General features: G+C 42.0%; 1 protein-coding gene and 2 non-coding genes across 6 annotated transcripts; all 3 read right to left on the reverse strand.

Annotated features, from left to right (window-relative positions):
• Positions 1-428: 428 nt before the first annotated feature.
• Arl9 (ARF like GTPase 9) lies at positions 429-13,905 on the reverse strand. Of its 4 annotated transcripts, none has more exons than XM_074041094.1 (4): positions 13,254-13,905; positions 9,401-9,563; positions 5,313-5,488; positions 429-659 (listed from the first exon to the last, which is right to left on the reverse strand). In XM_074041094.1, the coding sequence occupies exons 1-4, from the start codon at positions 13,731-13,733 to the stop codon at positions 480-482; spliced, it is 999 nt and encodes a 332-aa protein (XP_073897195.1). In that variant the 5' UTR covers positions 13,734-13,905; the 3' UTR covers positions 429-479. The 4 variants fall into 4 exon arrangements, with proteins under 4 accessions (XP_073897195.1, XP_073897194.1, XP_073897196.1 ...); XM_074041093.1 differs by having other exon boundaries at positions 13,245-13,905; XM_074041095.1 differs by lacking the exon at positions 13,254-13,905 and having other exon boundaries at positions 5,313-5,407; positions 9,401-9,416.
• Positions 7,349-7,536, reverse strand: LOC141411087 (U2 spliceosomal RNA). Its single transcript, XR_012435941.1, has one exon. It is a non-coding gene; the product is annotated as a U2 spliceosomal RNA (small nuclear RNA).
• LOC141411055 (U1 spliceosomal RNA) lies at positions 8,644-8,807 on the reverse strand. The gene has a single exon (XR_012435914.1). It is a non-coding gene; the product is annotated as a U1 spliceosomal RNA (small nuclear RNA).
• Positions 13,906-15,967: the final 2,062 nt, after the last annotated feature.

Here is a 15,967-nt window from a genome sequence, read left to right on the forward strand (position 1 = left end):
ATTAAGAAATGTCTTTATTCAGATACCTTAAAGCAACTGAGGCCAATAGGAAAAGGAGACCAGGAACTAGAGAAAAGGTTAGATTAAAAAGAATTAACCTAGAAGGTAACACTCACGCACAGGAAATCAATGTGAGTCAATGCCCTGTATAGCTATCCTTATCTCAACCAGCAAAACCCCTTGTTCCTTCCTATTATTGCTTATACTCTCTCTACAACAAAATTAGAGATAAGGGCAAAATAGTTTCTGCTGGGTATTGAGGGGGGGAGCGGGAGGGGGTGGAGTGGGTGGTAAGGGAGGGGGTGGGGGCAGGGGGGAGAAGTAAACCAAGCCTTGTATGCACATATGAATAATAAAAGAAAAATGAAAAAAAAAAAAAAAGAAATGTCTTTATTTTTTATTTGAAAGTGGAAAACTTTGCCATTCAACAGTCCCTCACGATGTTTAGATGGCAAATTGCACAGTGGGCCTAGTCCTGCTCACTGCATACTTGTGGCTAGGTGTGCAATCAGGTCTTTGGCATCCTGCAAGGTGGAGGGTATCTCTGAGCCATTCTTGGTCACTTGAGTTCCAAACAAGAACAGCTTCCTGTCATTTCCCACCTCAGATAAGGCCAAAGCGTCATGAATATCTGTAATGTGATAGGCTGCTTCTAGATCCTTCACCCAGAATGGAAAAAGAACAGGAAAAGGTTGGTTATCTGGCAGTTCTTCCAGACACATTACCCTTATGGGCTGCTCTCAATGACCTCACTATTTTAATATACAGGGTATTGTGATGTGACCCCATTATTCTAACCTCCATCATAATGCAGCTATTTTCATTTATGCCAACATTTATGAGTTATCAAAAAATATTTTTTGAAATGGAGCTACGCCATTATAATACTTTCATTTTCTAAAAGGTGCCATTGATCCATTTATTTTGTTGCTCCATTTTCTTATGTGTCCAAGATTGTCTTTAATAGGATCAATTATTACAAATTTAATTTGTAACAGAAACTTGATTCATTCATTGTTTTACTGATTTTAGTATTGCCATTGTAAGTTCTCTTTTGTGATCATTATTTCTACTGAACAAAACTTTTGGATAAATTTTTGGGGTGTGGAGAAGACAGGTAAGGGACCAGGGAGGGAATAAATTTAGAAAAGGGATGATAGGCCAGGCATGGTGGTACACATCTGTAATGCCAGCTATGAGGGAAGTGGAGATCAGGAGGATCACAATACCTGGCCAGTCCCAGGCAAAAAGTCCAAGAAAGCAAAAAATGTCTGGGGGCATGCTCAAAGGGTAGAGTGTCTGTTTAGCAAGTATGAGGCCGTGAGTTCAAACCCTAGTACCATAAATAAATAAATACATAAATAAGAAAGAAAGAAAATAGGAAGGAAAGAAAGACAGAAAAAGAAAGAAAGATGCACAGAAAAAGAGATGGGGAAGGCTTAGAGAAGGAAACTCCTAGAGAAAGCAGAGATACCTGTGCTTATGCTGCATATCAGGGTCAAAAATCTGAGAGGTCAAAATGGCAAGGTCAAAACATATTCCTCTGCCTCTCATATGTCAAGTGCATCTTTGCAAATGACCATTGAGATCCCCTTATATAGATATCAGATTCCACTATCATCTTTTAGTCCTTTGCAAAAATTTTGTCATCTTCACCTCTAAAATGCCATTTATAATTGGCTTTTTGTTGTTTACAGCATTCCCCTAAGCTTTAGGGGATCAATTCTTTTGTTCTTTGTTTTTGAGAAAAGGCTTTTTATGTTGCTCAGGCTGGTCCCTAGCTTTTGGGCTCAAAGAATGTTCGTGCCTCAGCCTCCTGAGGAGCTGGGATTACAGACATATGCCACTCACCCAGTCAGGGGATCACTTTTAAATCTCTGGAAATAAACCAGATCGAGTAATTGTTTTCCTATTCCAATATAAGCCTATCAATTTCCATCACTGGAAGGCTGTGAGACTTCCCCTGAGGGCTGTGCATGGTAACTGGCTGGAGCTGGCAGCCACAGCATATGGCCTGTTTGGAACTTGAATTCACTTAGTCTTAGAGCCTGTAGTAACTTCTGTAACAAAAAATAGATGGTGTCTCAGTATAATAGTTCTCTGAGGGAATTGTAGAGGAAGAAATAGGGGCTTATAAGGGGCTTCTTGTAATGATACACAGACATGAGGTATAAATGCAGGGTTTACCTCACACTTACATACTTGTGCCTTAAGAGAAGTTACAACTCAAAGAGTAAAGATATAAGAAAATTTCAGTAACTTGAACCAGTGAGTCACCTAAAAGCACAGACTAAATATTTTGGACAAAAGCAAAGATGCATTAGCTGGATGTTGGTGGCTCACACCTGTAATCCTAGCTTCTTGGGAGGCTGAGATCAGGACAATCGTGGTTCAAGACCAGCATGGGCCAAAAAAAAATCAAGACCCTATTTCCAAAATAACCAGAGCAAAATGGACAGGAAGTATGGCTCAAGTGGTAGAGCTCCTGCAATGCAATCTCAATGCCTTGAGGTCAACACCCAGTACCACCAAACACCAACCCCCACAAAAAACAAAAGCAACAAAGATGCATTCAACCAGAATATCTACACCTTTTTTCCTTAAAGCTCAGTAAAACTTTTAAATCTTACAGTGAATGGCTATTTATTCAATTTGATAATGATAAAACACACAACCACAAAGGAAAAGTATTAATAAATTTGACAATTAGAAATGGAAATTTTGGCCAGGCCTAGTGGTATATGACTATAATCCCAGCAGTTGGGAGACTGGGGCAGGGGGTCCTGAGTTTGAGGCCAGCCTGGGCTACATAGTGAGACTTTATCTCAAAAGAGACACAAGCAAAACAAAATACAAAAAATGGAAATCTTCAATATAAAGATGGAAACCAAAAGCAAAAGGATATGCCACTAGCACCCTGGAGATTGTATTAGTAATGCATACAACTAACAAAGCATTTTTCCCCTAAAGATATGAAAGGCTTCTACAACTCAACTAAGAAAAGAGGGGCTGGAGGTATAGCTCACCTGAGCAAGACCTTGGCTTTGATCCCCAGCACCACAAAGAAATTTTAAAAAAAGATAAAACACCCCAATAGGAATTTAGGGAGCAATATCGATAAGAAATTCAAAATATGGAGATCAGTAATCAATAAGAATCTGAAAAGATGTTTAAACTCATTACTACTTAAGAAAACATAAATTAATTTTTGTTTTTTGTGGTGCTGGGGTTTGAACTCAGAACCTACACTTTGAGCCTACATTTCATCAAGATAGGGTGTCACAAGCTATTTGCCTGGACTGGCTTCGAACCATGATCCTCCTGACCTTTGCCTCCTGAGTAGCTAGGATTATAGGTGTGAACCACTGGTGTCCACACTGTAAATTGGAATAATAAAACAATTCCACCCCTAGCAGATTGTAAAAAATGAAAACGTGTGTGACAACACCAAGTATTGACAACAATATGGAGCTACAAGAACTGTCATCGTCTGTCTGTGAGAGAATAAATTGGTGCAAGTTTGAAAAGCAACTTGGAAATAGCTAATAAAATTGAGTATTTGTAAATCCACAACCCAGCAACTCTTCTTTTAGGTGTATGCACTGGAGAAATGTTTACAAGGACACACATATTTGAAGGCTCATGGCTGCATTGCTTATAACAATAAAAAAAAAAACTGGGAATAACTCAAATTCCCAGTAACAAGAAAATGGCAATATATTCATCTGCATGTGGTAGAATATTTACTGCTCACATGGAGATCACAGTACATGGTGTTTGTTTTGTTTCAGTGGTGCTAGGGGTTGAACCCCAAGCCCTAGAGTGTGAAGGGTGCATGCTACCACAGAGCTCACCTCCAGCCCTAAGTCCTTTAGTTTATGGTATTTAAGACGTTCGGTGGAGCTGGGTGTGGCGGAACATCCATATAATCCCAGCACTCAATAGGCTGAGACAGGAGAATATCCAGTTCAAGGTCAATCTGGGCACTACATGGAGACTGTCTCAAAGAAAGAAAAGATGCTCCACTTAAAAACAAAAACCAAGAGGAATCAATGTTTCTTTAAAAATGCCAGCAGAATGTCAAGATCTGTTGGACAAGCTTCTCCCCTGGACTTCCAGATAGGATCTCACTGAAGTAGGAGGCCATCAAGTATAATTATTTGGTTTACTTTCATAAACATTCACCATCAGAACAGTGAGAGAAAAGGAAGGAATTGTGCCCTAGCAGCTGAGGGAGGGGTTTCGTGTTCCGATGCTTTGGAAATTCAATTTTTTTCACTTTTTAAATTGTGCAATATATACCTAAAATTTTTACCTTGTTTTTTACTGCACACTCCAGTAGAATTGAGCACGTTATTATTATTGGGCAACATTACTACCATCCGTCTTCAAAGTCCATCTTGCTAAGCACAAATGCTGTGCCTATGAGAGGATAATTCCCCGTTCCTCAGGCTGTAGCCCTTGGCAGCCACAGCTCTACTTTTTATCCCCACGGGTTTGACTACTAGGAACCTGTATAAGCAGAATTCTGCAGCATTTGTGCTTTAGTGACTGGCTCATTTCATTTAGTATAATGTCCTCAAGGTTCATCTGTGTTGTTGCAAGTGCCAGCATCTCCTCACCCTTTAAAGCTAAGTAATAGTGCACTGCATGTCTACACCACATTTTGTTCATATATTCGTCAGTGGATGAACACGTGGGTGGATGAACACGTGGGTTGCTGCTCCTTTGTGCTACTGTGAGGTGACCATGGGGCTTTAAACAACTATTTGAGTCCCTGATTTCATTTCTTGGGGTGCATAACCCAAAAGCAGAATTGCTGTGGTTACATGGGAAATCTATTTTGGAGTTTTTGAGGAGCCACAATTTTGTCTTCCAGAGCAGTCACACCATTTTACACTCCCACCAAGAGTGTGAAGCGTTCCAATTTCTCCACGAAAACGCCTAATATATTAATACATGTATGAAATTCAGGTCAAGTCTAATTGATTGAAAACAAAGCTATTTTCATACATGGCAGCCACTCAAGTATTTTGTTGGATTCAACTCAGTCAATATGTTTATTGAAATAAGCTCAACACATATTGTTGAATTCCTACTATGCACAAGGCAGTATACTAGTCATTTCAAGTATTTTTGAGGGACACAAAGATGAGTAATTACCTCTACACTCAAAGAGTTTATAATCCAGGAATGTGATAAACTAAACCAAATATACAGTATATTGTCAAATTATCTAGCTATTAAAGCTAGGCATTTTTGCATTAATAATAAAACTATTGAGTACGACTTATATTCATATATCTTTTTACCTGTTTGTGTGCAAACACGACCAGAGGGAGGTCTGGGCTTGCTTCGATGAGTTGATGAAGGTATTTCTTGGCTTCAGGTAATCGGTTGTGATCTGCTGAATCCACCACGAAGATCAGCAGCAATCCCTTGGACAGGTACATTTCCCAGTGGGAACGGAAAGGCTCGCTGCCCCCAACTATAGACACAGGAGAGGAAGAAGTCACCAAAAAAAAAAAAAAATCACAGAAGTGTCACAGGGCACATTGGTCAGGTTTCTGATAAAGTGCCTCTGTGTTAGAGGGCAGACAATTCTGGTGACCACAGGGCTATTTCTGGGGAAACAATTGGTCCATGGAGTAATTAACCTTCACGAGTGGATCATTCATTCTGGAATCACAAAAAGTCAGTGCTTAAAACCTGCTTTTGCAGAGGAGCACTGTTTCCTAACGTGGGCCCTCGAATTGACTAAAGACAGGAAATGGCTAACCTGTGATGTCTTCCGTCTTCCATAGAAATGGAAGGAACAAAGTGACAGTATGGAAAATGTAACAAGGACTACAAAAGGGAAAAAAACTTGCTTGTAGTCAGCTTGTGTGCTGGCCAGGTTGCTAGGCTGTTGTTCCTACTGAAGTTTCCCCCTTGTTTCTCTCTTTAATCATGCTGGGGAGCCTAAGGTTAACACTTTTCTCCTTAACTAAACCAGGCAATCTTTTCCCTCTTATCTCTCTCTAACCACCGAGGAGTAAACTTGTCACCCAAGACATACAGCTTTGGAGATGTGGTGCCAGAAAACCAGGGGATAAAAACCAAGGCCAGCACCTATTGTAGGACATGCATTTTGTCACATACTTTGAACGGTGCTCCTAAATTCCCATTCAAAAAGTGAACATTTTCTCTCAGGATGGGGATGACAGAGCTTTGTCTTCTTTGTCTTACAAATAATAAACCTTATTTCCTTTTTCTCAAAACCCTATTCTCCTTATTTGTGGATTGGCATTGAGACCAGGGGACTGGCTTTCCAGTAACAAGACTAAATACAATGGGTATCTTCTGATCTTGAGAGCCACAGCAGATCTGTCACCCATTGCATATTCATCAATTGAAGCTCAGAAAATGGAAGTGGGGTACTAAGACAATTAAAGGTGGTAGGGTAAACCACATTACTCTAAAATAATCTTCAAATGGAGCTGGATTTGTTTGCCACCTTACTCGTACAATTTTTCCTTTGCCAAATCCCAGAACTAAGGGCTGGGTGTGGCTTAAGTGGTAGCACAACTGCCCAGCAAATGAAATGAGTTCAAATCCCAGTACTGTGCTCCCCCCAGATCCTAGAACTAATTTCTCCTCTTAATATTGCATTGAGAGTTAATAACATCCTGTAAGTATCATGAATATTTGTCTCCAGAGGAAACTGTTTGGTTAAAGGTGTACACATACATAATGGATTCTATTTTTGTTTAATTTTTCTCCTAGGATGGGGGTTGGCCAACTAAGGCCTACAGTGCAAATCTGGATGACCACCTCTTTTTCTACTGTCCACAAGCTAAGAATGGCTTCTATATGTTTAAATATTTGGATAAAAAGGAATGACATTTTGTGACATGTGAATAGTCTATCAAATTTAGATTCTAGTGCCCACAAATAGCTCCAACACAGACCTGTATCTGTTTCGATGTTGTCTATGGCAGCTTTCATGAGTGGTTGCAACAGAGATCACATGATCTACAAAGTCTAAATCACTTACTGTATAGCCCTTGACAGGAACAGTTCTCAGACCTCTGTCCGAGGTCTGATAAGGTGCCATTGTGTTAGTGGGCAGACAGTTTTAAACACTAATAGGAATATTATATTCTTGTCATCTTAATCAATGATTTCTTATTTTTTCATTAGTGACACTATTTGTGATTTCTCATTTTTCTTTGATAATTTCACCAGAAGTTTATCTATTTTATTGATCTTTTCAAGGAACTTCCTTCTGACTTTTTCTGATCTTTGCTACTGTATCTTTGTTATGAATTTCATTGATTTCTTCTTCCTTTTTTTTTTAAGTCTTTCAAAGGGGTACACCACTCCCGGAGGGACTAAAATAACAGGTTCATGAGTGGAATGGACAAAATAAACTCCTATTCCATCTTCCTACTCCAAAAATCCATTTAACATATTGTCCCCAAATAGAGGATGTATCATATTAAACTTCAAGAACAGATATTGCACTTGATCTTAGCCAAAAGGATTGCAAATGAGCACTGATCCCTCCCTCCCTCTCTTCCTTCCTTCTTTTTTTCTTTGTTTTTTGAGACAGATAGATATATAGCTCAGGCTGGCCTGGAACTTGCAATCCTCGTGCCTCTGCCTCCCAAGTACACTACCATGCCAGATGTGTTGACTTCTTTATTATCTCTATCCTTTTACCCTTTTTGGGGTTTATTCTCTTCTTCCTTTTTCTAATCTAAATTATGTATTTAACCCATCATTCTCAGATGTTTTCCTTTTAGATGTAAGCATTTAAGGTATAAATTTCTGAAGGTGTATTACTTTCTCAACATACCAGTTTTGATCAGTAGATTTCTGCATTGTTATTTTTAACAATGACTCAGTTCTAAGTAAAATTTCCATGATGATTTTATTTTTGAGCTATGAGTTATTTAGAAATGGAAAAATCTAGTCTGGGAAATGGATCCAAGTGGTAGAGCACCTGCCTAGCAAGTACAAAGTCCCGAGTTCAAACCTCAGTACCGTCTTTTTTTTTTTGGCAGCATTGGGGTTTGAACTCAGGACCTCATGCTCCTGAGTTTGAGCCATTCTGCCAGTCCCCTCCCCCCAATTTTTTTTAAATTAAAAAGAAAGAAATGAAAAAATCTGCCATTGAAGGGCTTTAAGTTGGTAAATGATTTTCTTAAGTATATGTGTTAAAATATTGTTCTTTGTAACTAGACCAAAACAAAAACAAAATGGTGACTGCAGTAATGTAAGCATGGGGGCAAGGGTATAACTGGTAAATTCCAGATATGCTTTGAATCTTTTTCTCTTTTTTGTCAGTACAGGTTGAACTCAGGGCCTCTTGCTTTCCAGACAGGTGTTCTACCACTGGAGCCATGGCCCTAGCCCTGGAGATGTGCTTTGGAGGAGGAGCAGTTCTGAGTGTTTTACCTGTGGACTGGAGGCAGGGAAGAGGAAGAGAAATCAGGGTGATGCCCAGGTTTCTGCCTGGAGCACCTCAAAGGGGTGAGGAGCCTTCCCTGACCAGCAGGTTATAGGAAAAGGAATGGATACAGAATAAATCCAGCTTTTTAAAAAAAACCATATTAAGTCTGAGAGGCCAATTAGACTTCTTTTTTTTTTTTTCTTTTTCAGGAGAGAGCGCGAACGCAGTCCCCGACTACCACAAATTATGCAGTCGAGCTTCCTATATTTGGGGAAATCGCAGGGGTCAGCACATCTGGAGTGCAATGGATAAGCCTCGCCCTGGGAAAACCACCTTTGTGCTCATGGTATCTCCCCTGCCAGGTAAGCATCCAATCAGACTTCTAAGTGGAGATGTTAGAAGACGTTTGGATATGTCTGGACTGAATAGATAATCAGGGACTCATTGGCACGTGGAATGTATTTAGTTTCACGAGCATAGATGAGCTCATGTAAGGAGAGAGGACAAAGAGAAGACAAAGACCTGACCCAAAGGTAGAAACAGCAACATCGAGTAGGCCACTCCAGAACTGGTGCACAGTAGGAACTTACGGGCCACCTTCTAGTTAGAATAGGTTTGGGGCTGGTCTATAATTTCACTTGCAGAGAAGGAAGCACACTGTACTTACTTAGCTAGCGTGTTTATTTGTAGTAATGTGGGAAGAGGGAGATGATTATAGGAGATTATAGGGCATGCTAAAGCCTTCCTTTAAGCTTCCTTTTGTCACTACCATTGCAAAAAAAGAAAAAATAAAGGAGAAAGTGATTCCCACCCCTCGGTGCACTGTAGTATTAAACTACATCTGAGTTCTAAAGTGTAGGAAAATCGGATCCAGTGTTATCATTCCCGAGGCTCCTGTGTTAACACCAGGTCTGCCTTCGGACATAAGAAATGCGATTATTCCACGGGAGAAACAGCGCTTACTCTCCAGGAACTCCATTTGGCTGTCTTCTGTGCTGATGCAAACTGCATTGAAACCCAGGGTGGGCGCCACGCTGTGCTGCACTCTGTTGGCAGCTAGAGAGTGGAGGACGCTGGTTTTTCCTGCTCCATCCAGGCCTAGGACTAGGATCTGCTTATTTTGCTTCTGTGAAATACAAGATATAACTGTGAAATAAAAGATAAACCTGTGCTATTAGCACCTTGTTTTCCTGGCTCTTGACAATGTACCTGCCTATGGTGGGACCTAATATGAATCACTGAATTGCAAACTTTACATAATAACTTCACAAAAATGTTACAGGTCAAACAAAGTCAAACTTTACTCAACAGTTAATGTTTTGCAATTAGCCATTTCTAGTTATGTAATATTAATCTCACATATCTTTTTGGGAGATCTCCCAAACTCGCGGTCAGTCTACATGTTACATCTATATCTATCTATCTATCCATCCATCCACCTATCTATATAGGATATAGATATATCTATAGGATTTCTATAGGATTATCATAAGATATTTCTATGGAAGTGTTTTGAGTTCATGTCCATTGGTGATTGCACCAGAGTTCTTTGTTTGGATTTTGAGACCTACGTGATGCAAGTATTGACGTGTCACCCAGAGGCAAACAAGCAGTTAAGATATCATTATTATTAATCTGTCTTTACTTCTTGATTCTATAAATTGATTACAGTATCTTAGAGCAAGTTTCCTTTCTTATGTGACTTTCTTTGGTGGGGGGGGTGAGTTAGCAGTACTGGGCTTGAAATCAGGGCCTTGTGCTTGCTAGGCAAGCACTTGAGCCATGCCTACAGCCCTTTTTGTGCTTTAGTTATTTTTTGGATAGGGTCTTGCATTTCTGCCTGGTGACAGCCTTGATCCTCCTATCTATAGCCTCCCATGTACTTGGGATTGTAGTCCTAAGCCCTATGCCTGGCTTACTGATCAAGATGGGAGATCGGCTAACTTTTTGCTTTAGCTGGACTTGTACCTCCATTCGCCTATCACTACCTCTGGAGTGGCTGGGGTTACAGGTGTGAGCTACCATGCACAGCTCTCACCTTTTTAATATAAGTATCATGATTAAATGAAAAAGCTAAGATTGTAGAATTTGTTAAGCCAGTTGCAAATAACAAATGAATATTTGTTTTTAAACCTAATCTTAAAAGCTGGGGGCTGGTTTTAACTCCTGCCTAGTAAGTGTGAGGCCCTGAGTTCAAACCCTGGTAACTCACACACAACCTAGTACACTGGATGCAAATCTAAAAAGAAGCATTCTACCCACATACCAGCCTTGGGTTAGGAAGGGATCAGAAGGGCAGGCTGGTGTGAAAACAGTTTAGGGAGCTCAGAGGTGTGGCATCTGTGGTACAAGCTTCAATATAAACAAAATAAACAATACCATCAGACTGCACAGAGGAACAAAATTCCATTTACCAAACATCCACTTCTGTGCACAGAAAGTCATCACCTTTGGTTGCACTGGTTTCTGTCTCATTTCCTTACTCTTTTTTCCTGCCTCACACATTTCTGCTGTTCTACTTGAGCACCAAATGTTGACTTTAGATTTTGGCTGCATTTCTGGAAAAAAGTGATCTTAAACAGCTTTACAATGTCTATCCTACCTGTGGTTTTTTTTTTTTTTTAAAGATCTGTGTGCAAGTAAAATGTTTTAAGGTATCAAATAAGAGAAAAACAACAAAGATGTTTTAAGGTCTGTCCTAACAGGGACTTGTTTAAAGATCATGGTGTAAGCAGTAGAGTGCCTGCTTTGCAAGAGCGAAGACTTGAATTCAAACCCCAGTCCCACAGCAAAAAAAAAGAGGGGGAGTTGACTTCCTCTGATGAACCTAACTGGGTACATTGCATGCATACACGGAAATGTGACAACAAAACCTACTGTGCAACTATTAATATTAAAAGAAGTAAAAGTGGCTTAGAAAAAAAGTAAACAGCATAGTTTATGAAGGCTACTTGCTGAGTAACAGAACTTGAAAACGAAGTATATATTTTTTCTTGGAGTTTTTTTCTTTCAGGCAGGACCACAGTTTTCTTGGGGCTTTTACACACGCACACGGCATCACAGGAAAAGGTTACTAGGGACAGCAAGGTGGCCATGAGGCAGGGGGTACAGTATGCTTCCTCACAGCCCCAGGCCCCGCTGGGTCTTTCCTTGGGGCAACTGAGGGACGCAGGTGGCTGCTGGGGCAGGCTCGGGCTTGGTGGGGCATGAGCACGAGGTGTTGGAGTTCCTGATGGCTCTTGAATTAAATGGTGCTTTCATGGGTGTTTTCTATCTCCAGCTTTACCTCTTTCCCCACTCCCCTATCTGCTTCTGAGTGTCATAAGGCCATTCTGAGAACGTGCTAAGGTAAGGAAGAGAGACTTGATATACCAAGAAGTCTTCACTGGGTGTTTTTAAATTGCACACTTCAAAGTGATAATGGCACCAAGAAATGGTGGCAGGGTGTGGATTGTGCCCAACCAGGCCCCACACAGGCTCCCCAACATACTTTATTAATTTTAAGATGCACATCATCCCATGTTAGCGTCTTTGAAATTAAACTGTATTTCACAATCAATGGTATGTCATATTTTGATTGACAGCATTTTTTCTTAGTGATACCTAAAATAATGGCATCCTAGATTATTATGAGTTAAAAATAATCTCCTACTCCTTTTGCAACCACACTGCTGAACTAAACCCATCCTATAAAATTCACATTCACTGATGTTTTACATTTTGCTTATATTTGCAGTCTAAAATACAGACATTTGGGGCTGGGGGCATGGCTCAAAAGCTGGAGGCCTGCTTAGTAATTGTGAGGCCCCCTGTTCAGTCCCCAGGGCAGAAAAATAGCTTAAAAAACAGGTATTGTACTGAGAGTTGTAGAGTGCATGAGCTGAGGCCCCTCAGTTCAATCACTAGCACCAAAACCAAACCAAACCAAACCAAATCAAATACAGGCATCCTCATGTTTATCATTTCTAGGGATAGCCAAGAACATTGTCAATCAAGAGTTCAGATGCAAAATGAGATTCTAAACTTCATTGTTCTTTGTCAAAAGTTATTCCTTGCTGGGCACAGGTGGCTCAGCCTGTAACCCCAGCTACTTTGGAGGCAGAGAGCAGGAGGATCTTAGTTGGACGCCAGCCCCGGGCAAATAGTTCCAGAGACTTTATCTTGAAAGTACCCAACACAAAACAGAAGTGGTGGAGTAGCCTAAGTGGTACTTAGCAAGTGTGAGGTACTGAGTTTCAAACCTCAATACCGCTAAAAAAAAAGTTGTTTAGCCATTTATGGATCTGTGTAGTTTCTGTTTGACCAGAGATCAGGCTCCATTAATAATATAAATTAAAGCAGCTCTAAGCCAAGGAGCCAGAGCCTTCCCGGGAACTTCAGGAATCCTGCACCCAAAACAATTCCTGGGATCCGAGATCTGTCAGTTACAAGTCTGCGACACCCCAATCCGGGCGCTGGTGGTGTGAAAGCCACGCAGTCAGTCATCACGGCGCCGAAGGAAAAGAACCCAAGGGCCTCAAATACATTCTGGATAAATCCAGGCGCCTTTGGAGCCGCTTCTGCGTTGGCAGGCGGTCTGCGCGGGGGCGAGGTGGACGGGACAGGGACCTGAGGACCCTTCCCTGCTTCCCGGTGATCGACGATGACGATCTCGGGTTCCAGGTAGGGAGCAGGGGCTGCGGGCCGTTGGAGCGCGCACCCCCTTCCGTCCGCTGCCGAGCCGCAGGTGAGCCCCGTTCCCTCCCGCGCCCGGCTCGCGACGCAACAGAGCCGCGGACAATGGCCTTGAGGCAAGGGTCCCGCGTACCTGGTCTACCGGCGGCTGGAGCAGGGTCATTGTCAAGGTGCTGTTCTGTTTCTCTTGGTTTTCTTTAATTGCTTCCTTCTCGATCTTGGTCTCCTCTTGCTCTTTCTTCTTTTCCTCTTTATCGTTTTTCTTACTCACCTCCTGGTTCCCTTTCTCCTTCCCCTTCTTCATTTTCTCCTTCCCCTCCTTCTTTTTCCCCTCCTTCACCTCCTTCTTTTTCTCCCTCTCTTCCTTCCCCGTCTCCCTGATTTTCTCCATCTCCACTTCCTTCCCCTTGTCTTTCTTCATTTTCGCCCTGTCCATCCCCGCCGTCCCTGTCTCCTTGCTCGCGTTCGCGCGCCCGCGCGCCGGAGCGGCGGCCCTGGGTCCCGGCAGGTGTGGCCCGCGCGGGGGGCGCAGGGCAGAGACGTAGGTCCTCAGGGCGTAGGTCACACCCGCGGTCGCCACGGCCGCTGCCAGCCCCAGCGCGCACAGCCTGCGGCCGGGCATTTCGCGACAGCCCTCCTGCCTGTGGCTGCTTCGCCGAACCTGGGGGTCGGGAGGAGGGTCCCCGAGCGGGAGAGGGAAGGGCGAGGGCTGGGGAGTGGGTCGAGCCCAGCCTAGGGGAACCGGGAGGTCCCAGCTTGCGAGCCGACCGGGGAGTATCCTCGCTGCAGAAGTGTCCCTGGTTGCCACTTGCTCCAGAAAGCGCATTGTGGCGCGATTACGCCTGATTAGGCAAGGTTATCACAGAAACGCCTTCCACATGGGCTGAGTCTTAGCGTCTGACCTCTGTGGCTTCAACCCCAACCGCTGTCTCCAACCTGGAGAACACCTAGGTTTCCTGAGTCCCGAGTGTCCCCAGAGGAGTCCTCACACCTCCCCCCAGCTCACAACGAGGTGCCTAAGACCAGCCAGGTTGTAATATCTCCCCGCCCTCCACCCCCGATAAACTCCGTTAGGATTATCTGCAGGGCTGGTATCCAGAATCGCTGGTTAAGGACAAGTAGAAATGTGAACAATTTGTTTGAAATTGTTTCACTCCGCTCAAAAAAAAAAACCTTCGGCTGGTGGAGTGGCTCAAGTGGTAGAGCGCCTGCTTAGCCCCGAGTTCAAACCCCAGCACCATGGTGTGTGTGTGTGTGTGGCTGGGGGCGGGGTGGGGGAGGAAGGACGAGCATTCTCCGGGGGGTTAGGTATCTGCCAGGACCGGGGCTGCTAGTGTCCAAAACAATTAAGTGTAAGTCTTGTCACTCAATGACCCGCGTGATAGAAGCTATAAAGCTTCTCAAAATAGCTGAGAACATGCGTGGTTCCTTTATTTTCTATTAAGCTGGACTCGTTAGTATACTTCACAATTTAACAAAGTTAGTTTTAGGCTGGTGATGAAGCTCCCAATGTAGAGGACTGGCCTAGCAGGCAAGAGGATTTGGATTCATCCCCACCACTGCAAAAAGATTAAAAAACAACAAAAAAAAGAGCCCCAAATTCGCTTGTACGTGAAACTGATTTTAAGTCATCTGATCTGTTGTCAAATAAGCTTGGAAGGAACATGCATGGTAAGTTCCAGAAAGCTTCAGTGATACATTAAGGTTTATTTTGGGCCTCCAGCCTTTTTGTTCTGGTTGTTTTGGAGATAAGGTCTTCGTTTTTGCACAGGCTGGTCTGAATCACCATCCTATTTTACACCTCCCTGTTGGTGGAATGATAGGTGCATGACATCACACCTGGCTTTTTTCCATTGGGATGGGATCTCGAAAACTTTTTTGCTCTCTGTTCACCTGGAAGCTTGATCCTTCTGATTTCAGCCTCCCAAGTTCCTAGGATTACAGGTGTGAGCCACCTGCACCTAGTATGACGCAATCATTTTTAAGGCTTATTTTTAGTTGTCTTGAAAATGCTATGCTTAACCTTAAAAATGTTTACTTCTATCTATACACATACCAACAGAATGATTTTCCAGTAGACTTTTAATTGGGTTCTCCCAATCCCCTAACCATTTGTTTTGTGGGGTAGGGAAAATTTTTTAGATATTTAGCTTAAAATTCTTCAGCTATACTAGCCAGGAAGCCCTCCATAAAATGCCAACACCCAAAACATCTTTATCCATATCCACTGCTAGAATATTTTATTTCAAAATGTGCCACAGTGAATGGATGTATCCTTATTGGTTTTTATAAATGTACACATACACATTTGTATATACAAAGTTCGAATGTCACTCGTTAAAGATCTGTCCAAAAGAAACAATTACTGGAAGGTTAATATAGATGTTTACACTTCATTTGACAACTTATTTGAACTGAGGTTTCAGTTTTGAGCAATGACTAACAGTATCAATGTCTACTGGGAACAATGACTACAATAGAGAACTAAATTTCACCCTTGTGTCTGGAGGTCACATTCAAAGATGGATGATTCTCACAAGATTCTGTTGCTTAGTTAACCTAAAAAATGATTATCAGTAGCCACAGAAATTTAACAGAATCCTAAATAACAGATTTACAAACAATTATTCCTATAATGGGGTACTCAGAAGGAATAAAAATATGTTAATCTTACCAAGACTGTTCTCCACAAAGCTCAAAAAAGTATGTCAAAACAAATCATTCTTAGTTTAAGATCTCTTTTTTAGGTGCCACTGCATCTTGATGATGCTAAACAGAAAGGCAGCACCCATTTCTTACCCTATAAAGGAGGAAAGCCTTTAAAAGTACTCTTTGAAGAAGTTGCGGTAGATATGA

The sequence above is a fragment of the Castor canadensis genome, chromosome 9, assembly GCF_047511655.1.
Source record: "Castor canadensis chromosome 9, mCasCan1.hap1v2, whole genome shotgun sequence".
Lineage (NCBI taxonomy): Eukaryota > Metazoa > Chordata > Mammalia > Rodentia > Castoridae > Castor > Castor canadensis.